The sequence below is a fragment of the Candoia aspera genome, chromosome 1 (genome assembly GCF_035149785.1).
Source record: "Candoia aspera isolate rCanAsp1 chromosome 1, rCanAsp1.hap2, whole genome shotgun sequence".
Classification (NCBI taxonomy): Eukaryota; Metazoa; Chordata; class Lepidosauria; order Squamata; family Boidae; genus Candoia; species Candoia aspera.
Genome location: NC_086153.1, coordinates 232,749,890 through 232,757,648, shown reverse-complemented (window position 1 = coordinate 232,757,648; position 7,759 = coordinate 232,749,890). Strand labels below are relative to the sequence as shown.

At 44.1% G+C, this 7,759-nt stretch overlaps 1 protein-coding gene across 1 annotated transcript; it reads right to left on the bottom strand.

Moving 5' to 3' along the window:
* Positions 1 to 611: 611 nt before the first annotated feature.
* LOC134506267 (membrane-spanning 4-domains subfamily A member 8-like) lies at positions 612 to 7,467 on the bottom strand. Its single transcript, XM_063316446.1, is given in 5 exon segments — positions 612 to 767; positions 3,586 to 3,720; positions 5,053 to 5,109; positions 6,356 to 6,478; positions 7,279 to 7,467. Coding segments are annotated over 5 exon segments (660 nt in total).
* Between the last annotated feature and the right edge of the window lie 292 nt (positions 7,468 to 7,759).

Here is a 7,759-nt window from a genome sequence, read left to right as displayed (position 1 = left end):
AAGTGACAGATACTTTAAATTAATGTGGTGAATCTTCCACTGGCTGTCCTCACTACTACAGTAAATATACGCATTTAGGACTGAGCCCACTGAAATGAGGAAATCTGCTTCTGCATCACTGAATTAAAAAGTCAGAGAAAACAAGCTGTGTTGTATTCGTGATATTCTTTCCCTAACAGGAACTGGGAAAAATTTGCAGCAGCAAGTTATTCATAGGCAGCAGCAAGTAATCAGAGGTGTTGGATCAAAATTCAAGCGCCTCTTAGTTATCAAGCTTATTGGGTAAACTCAGATTAGCCAGTCTCTTACTGTAACCTGGTGTTTCACCACCTCAGCAACTTTAACCTGTGTGGACTTCAACTCCCAGAACTCATCACCCAAAATGGTGGCTGGGGAATTCTAGGAGTTGAATTCCACCCAGCTCCTTTTGAGGGCAGATGGGTGGTAATAAAAATTTGATAAATCAATCAATAAATAAAGTTGCTGAGGTTGTGAAACACTCCATAACCTATAGTTTAGGGTTATAGTAAAGAAAGCATCAAAATGTAAGGTTGGGTGGATGTAAGTATAAAGAAAAAGAAGAAAAATGGGTAATCTTCTGCTGTAACTTCTCAATAAGAGCTGCTAAAACAATTAAGGTATCAAATACTTACCTGGTCATCAGCACAGCAAGTTGCCTGGCACCCAAAATGCGCAAAGGAAACAGTGATACAAAACTCCAGCAAGTAGAACAAGAACAGCACACTGGAAAGGCCAATACCGACGCTCTGTAGAGATGGAGACATGTGGAAAGATAGTTGTGATTTGCTGAGAAATTAGTCCAGCTATGTGCTACCCCAGTAAAAGGGACTCCCCGCTGCTTCCTTGTAGACACTGGGAGGAACAGTTGTATCAGGAAAAAATAGGGACAGTGTACAGCCTGTGTCATTCGGAGAAAACCAGATCAGGGAACATCAGGGCATCTTTCTGTATTGCAGTATCCCAAAGGGAAATTCCAGATATCACAGAGACTCAAACGGGGATCGGTCGTATTTCAAAGCTACATATAAATATTTGCACAATAGCACACATTTCACTTGAGCCCTCTCTCTCCTTTTATTCACCGTAAAAAGCTGGTCAGGTGGATAGAGCAGAGAAGAACAATCCAACATACATTCTAAATCTCTAGTTTTATAGATGCAGAATTTCTCAGCTCTCCTAGGCCACTTGCCCAGATATGTAGAGAATCAAGGAGCTTCTTCTATGAAAGACGATGTTTAACAGACAATCAGAAAAGTCTAATCCTCGGTTAGGGGTGATCAAAACTGACTCCCACACTGGAATTTTGGGGGTATAAATTCTTTCTTTCTACTCACAGGAAATATGTGAATTTGGCAAGTCTTTATAAAAGCAAGCAAATCAAACACAACTCACCCATTGGGTCTCCCCAATGTCAGGAGCTTTATCTTTGTGTTCAGCATGACCAGCATGTAACAACTTGTAATTACAATGAATATTTGGCATAACTTACAACACAGAAGTTTTCAGTTGATCACAAGGAAAAACTTCCCAAAGAAAAAAAGCAGTTTGATCATTATGCCAAAGTCCTACAGATCTACTGTAGTGTGTTCTCAGTGAGTGTATATATTTCAGCAAAGGCAGGACAGCCATCCATCACGGACGCCGTCAACTGGCTTCCTGCACTCAGAGACACAACACAAGAGTTGCAGGCTAGACTCAGATGTCGAGAATCCTCCAGAGGGCAGGAAGTGCCAAACCCCTTCTACCCTACCAGTGCCAAGGAAACAGCATCAGTGTGCAGCAAAGAGCCTCATCTTGCTGTGGGTCTCACTTATCTCCACACATTTATCTGAAGGAAAGCCGAGAAGCAGGAGAAGCCACAAGCAGATCAGGACCCCTCTTGCCATATTCCAAAATCGGCACTCAGGGTAGAATAGCAATTTGGATTGGCAAGAGTGTTGTGTTTTATTCAATTTCCCATATACAGCAAGTGCTATTTCTGACAATGGGGGGCAGCACCCACAGACACTGGGGAGTTGAGGGCAGAGTAATTAATTATTAGAACTGGGGACACAAAGGCTCTGGTAACCCACTCTTCTCTCACACACAGGCCCAGAAGACACTAAAGCTATGCGATGGGGAAAAACTCAAACATTCCTCCTTCTATGCTTATCTTTCTGGGAAAGCATATGAAAATGCCATAATTTACACGACGAGAAGGTTGTGGGGACAAATAATATATCTTTTCCTCGTAGCTTCTACTGTACATGTTATATCAAGGTAACCTCATGGGGAGAATGGGGAAATTGGTGCTGACACAGTATGGCTGTGCCATGGTTAAGGGCCTCAGTGTGGTTTCAGTTCAGCCAACCTAATGTATGTGTTTCCTCTCGTGAATAAGGATGCAGCTAGATCTACTTTCTCACTTCTAGCAGCAGCATGGAAATAACAATAAGGAGCTCCTGATTAAAATTGGGATAGGAACGGTGTGCGCAAAGGTGACTCTCTATGCATGCTTTCTTCAGCACAACTGCACTTCCAACAGCCCACCAGCCAGCCATCAGCAAGCGACGGGGACCCAGGCCTGGGAAGGGAACCCTCCCAATGCGTTCTGTTCCCCAGACGCCTGTCAAATAGCTGATGAATGGCTGCCCAAATTCAGTCATGCTGAAAACAGGAAAGCTGCAGAAGAGGAAGCGCCCTTTCTAGGGCTACTTCTTTTCACACACTTGGGGCAAAAGTGAAAGAATGGGAGGGGGAAGAAACGGGGGTGGGAAATGAAAAGTCACATGACGTCTGAAGGGTGCAGAATGGCCCCACTTGTTTAGGGCAGGATCCGCGAGGATTCTGCAGAACAGCTTCAGTCATCTTGACGTGGAGTTCCAAGCCCCTTGACAGAAATTCTTCCCAATCTTCTGTCAGGTTGGAAGGAATGAAGGCCCTGGAGGTGACACTGCTCTGGCTTAACGCTGACATTCTAAAGGAAGCGAACCAAAGGACAGCACTTCCAGACACGCTCACATGTAGAGCCACTGATCCCCAAGAATTTGGTTCTAACTGCAAGATAGTTCTGTCCACACTCCAGAACTTACCTAAATTTCAGTTTTCTAAAACTGTAGGGCAAATGCAAGGAAGGGAAGAGCATGGGGGGAGAACCAGGTATGGATTTTGACATTTACAGCTGTAGTCTATACAGAATTCCCCATTTCTTTTGCAGCTCCCAGGCCCTACTGAAAGACAACCAAATGTTTACAGTCTACACAGTCAAAACGCATCTACAAAGGTACCCCCCTCGCTGCCAAAAAAAGAAATGGGGGGTGGGGGAGGGAAATCTACCTTGTCTGTTGTATGATACTGTCCTACTCACTTTGTGCCTCAAGCACCAGACGGCGGCTTGCCCTTAACGTAACAAAAATATAAGCCAGCATTCCAATGAAATAGCATTCATGTCTTTGGGACTGAGACCTAATCGAGGGAGGATTTCAGACAAAACTCAAGGGCTCTGGGATAGCTCCCCCGTGTACATAATCTCCTTCCCGATTCTGCACATGAAGCCAAAATTCTAGAGAAGATTGGTTTACTTACCCTTACCCAGGAGGTCTCATATGGACGGTCATATTCAAAAACCATGCGATTAATGGCCAGCTCTGATATATACAGCAGGATACCAACTAATGCCATTATCGCACTTGTGATGTTCATTCCTAGACTGCATTTCACCTGAAAAGAAACAGCAATAACCGGGGGGGGGGGGGGGGAGAGATGACAAAGACAGCATACGTCTTAATAAATGCAAACCATAAGGACAATTACACCCAACCTTGGTGAAACCAGGAAGAGGAAAGGTCTACCTATGTGGGTGATTAATGGCACATGACCAATCAATGGTGAACACAGAAAACATTCAAAAAGAGCCCAGGTATCAAACAGCTGCACTGGGGTTGCCCACAATGGAAATGCAAATTCCACAACTCATTGGAAGGGTTTTATAAAACTGTCAAATTCCCTCTTTTTGTTTCTGGATGTCAGTCCCCATCCGAAGGCCAGGTGGTGAAAAGTGACAGGAAAACTCGTAAGATTTCTTCATCCCCAAACATTTTGGTTAAAGAAATCCCACACAGTTTATTCTAGAACTCTGAGTTGTCATCCGTTACTCTAAGCGTTATATTGTAGTGTTAAATGCCCTTTTAGCTATACAACATTACAGAGAGGCCACAAGACAGATGTGAATAGAGAAACCCTGGGAGCCAGCAGTAAGAATACTGACAATTTAAAAAGTGCCATAATGTTTTCAGTTCTCCCCTTTCGGGAATACAGCTATTTCTTCCATTAAGGTGGCTAATGATGTTCTTCTGTTGAATCCATACCGTGTCCCTTCACAAGACAAAAACATTTCTATGTTGCCAGTAACACACTTTACACCAAAGAGGGACAGGGGAGAAGCAAGCAAGCTACTTGTAGGTGGCCTATCAGCAACTCTTTCTTCCCTCGGATTCCCAGGATGATTCCCACACTTGTCCTCTTACTCCTAGTGCACTGGGCTTCTTCCTAAGGTTGCTCTCATGTGGGAACACTTCTGCAACAGGGCTCTCCGCCAAGCCAGAGGAGGAGGAGGAATGTCGGAGTCTGGCTCAAGATTAGAGGATGCACGAACACACACAAACAAGTAGCCACGTCATGGTCATTGGCCATTTCGGGCTTTCCTCATTTCTTTCATGGTACTGACTGGACCTGCAGTGCTGCAGGTTGCACGTCATGAAGGGAACCTGAGAAGACCCCCCTTGCAAAACGGGGACCGGGGCAGGCTCTAATTCTGGATGGTTCCACATTCTCCACTCTTGGGGCAGAACTTTCAACTGGAAGCAAGCCGTGGAAGGTTCAAAGGTTGATCAAGGCAGGAAGTGGAGTCGGTGGGGCTTTTGTGGTTGCGTTCCCTTCCCAAATGTGGACTTAAGACTGAGCAGTAGCTGAATGCAACAGACAGTGTGAAGGGTCTGAGTGCTTAAGAAGAAACAGTATAAAAGAAATTCAAACGCCATGTAGCTTTCTCACCAAATTATGGTTTCGACGCTTCTCAGCTGCTACACATAGTGATCCAGAAGCAATGAACTATGGAAAAAGAAAAGGGAAAAGAAAAGATTTGATTGTAGTCCTCTGGAAATGTAAAGGAGAAAAAAATCTCAGAAAATCTGGGACCTGTGAGAATAGTCTCATATAACAATATACAATAGTTGTTCTTTCATGTTGTTTTCTTTTGATTATGTGGAGCCACCCAGAATGCTTTTGGATTTGGCAGCCTAGAGCGAGGAGAGAAAAATCCAAAACAGTCCAACGGAGGTGAGCGTGATCAATCGTTAGGGAATGCTGGACTGAGGCAAAGCGGAGGAGCTTCCTGGAGCTGGTTGCTAGGATTCCACGCAAGGGAAAGCTGTTTCCGCTTCCACTCAGACATGCCCGTTGAGAACTCGAGTGGGGCTCCTGAGAGACTAGAAGAGACATTAGTGGTTCTGAAGATTATTTTGGAAAATAAATCTAAGTGCTACTTTCCCAAAACCTGGCTTCCAATTATTCTTTCTTCCCTTCCCTTCCCTTCCCTACGAAAGAGGCTTCTTCTTTTCTACGGCATTCCTCAGATTCACTGGAATGTTTCCCTAATTTCTTTAGGTGGCGTCTGGGAGCCTACTCTCTTGTTGCAATGTGGCACCGAGTCCGGAATCCTCATCTATTACTGGGATGCCCTTTTTCCCTCCCCATGGACCATCCCTCATAATGTTTCCCCTTGGGTTTTAACTGAAATATGAGAAGCCAGGGAGGCTGCAGGGCAGACAGCACTTTTACAGGCATCCCTCAGCCATTAATACCGACATAAAGTGCCTGTACTGTATGTGCCTTTGTTTCTGTATGTGACAACAATGGATTCCCACAATGGATGGTGAAATTATTGGAATTGGTGGAGATGGCAAAATTGACAGCACTGATAAGAGAAAATACCGTGACTGGATTTCTACATGGAAACCATTTCTGGATGATTTGCTTGTAACTGAAAAAAAACAAAGTTTTGATTTTGGGTTTTGATTATTAAATTATCATTTTGATAGAAATAATGTTTATTAAGGATTAGTTAAGAGTAAGAGATTAAGGTATTATATATTTGTATCCATATCTGTGTTGAAGAAGGTCAGAAGTCACTTTCTCTGTATTTCTTTCTAAATATTTCTGCACTTTTTTAGTTTGTTCTTTTAGTTCTTTCCTCAAGCTTTTCTATACTTTGTATTTATATTTCTAAAACTTTAATAACGTCTTTGAAAAAGAACAGAAATAGTGCACAACTAAACAGAAATGTGTCCATACTTACACATATCCCTCCCCAAAAGGGGTTGCCTCCCATTGCAGACAAGGTAACCTACCCAGAAGGAAGAAGACAAAGTGAGACAGCCCCAAAGCCAATGTGGATCAACCCAACCATGATCTGGACAGCCTACGGAAGGAAAACGTACAACATAAGAGAAATTAGCTCTCTGAATCTCTCTGAATCTGAGAAAGACACACATCCTAATTTGTTAGCACCCCTGGAAAAGGACCGCTTTCCATCCACCTTTGAAAGTTCCTTCCCTCTGTAATTGGTGCTGGAACTTCTGAGCTTCCAGTGCAGGTGTTTACCCAAGGCCTGGTTTGCAGTGGTGGTGAAAAAGCCAAATAGGGGAGAAGGGACAGTTTGAGACACCCATGACAGTATGTGCTGGACAACGACTCCAGATTATGATCTACCTTGACAACAAGCAGGACTGCTATTGCCAGGAAGAATGGCCTTTCTGGGAGGAAAGAAGACCAAAACGGGTCTTCCTGAGAGGCATGTCACCCCTCTTTCTACAGATTTACAGGAGGAGGTTAAGCATGGTCATGAGCACAAAGTGACCTCAACCCATTTGGGCTGGAGCCAACCTATGACAAAGTTCTTCTGGAGAAATTCCCAACAGTTGCACTTCCCGGAGGGAAGGGATAAAAAGAGATCGGGCTGAAACTAGGCTGTGCTCCATTTTCTCAGTTAAAGAGCAAAGGAAAGGAATGCGTATCTGAGTCAGAGATTTTCTAGAAACACAAAAGAAACAACCAGCAAGAACGGAGCTTTCTGGATTATAGTCCGGAGCCAGACAATGCCCAAGCCCAGATTTAGAACTTCAGATCCCACCCCTGAAGTGAGTCACAAGCCTCCAAACAGCTCTAGAAATACTGATACCCTTCATGGATTTCAAACAAGAACACAGCAAACATGCCTACCCCAAGCACTCTGGCCTGTGCGTTCACAAATTTCTCCAAAGCACCCTTTTGTGGGACCTGTTGAGGAGCACAGTTGGAAATTCCAAGTTGCTGACCATACTGTATTGCCCCAGGTGACTGAACAACAGCACTGGGAAACCCCTGGGCTGTCTGGGCTAGGTTAGCTCCATTAGATGTCTCACTGGCCATTCTTGCTGGATGTATTGCCAAGCTAAGTTACCTGCAAAATATCAAGTGAGGAAATGTTCATGTCTTAACATCAAGGAGGCACTGTCTGGTCCTTCTCCTAACTCTCAGTTTACAAGACACCATTTCCCTCCAGTAGAACTGCAGAAAATTGCCAGCAGGTTTCAAGAAGCAGTGAGTAAGCGCACAAAACCTTCTCAGCAAGAAAAAGTTAAGCATGCACAGGGATGTGTGTGTCTTCTCGTTTACATTCCAATTTCCAATGCAAAAAGTGTCTTCTTAATCTTAGCCCCAC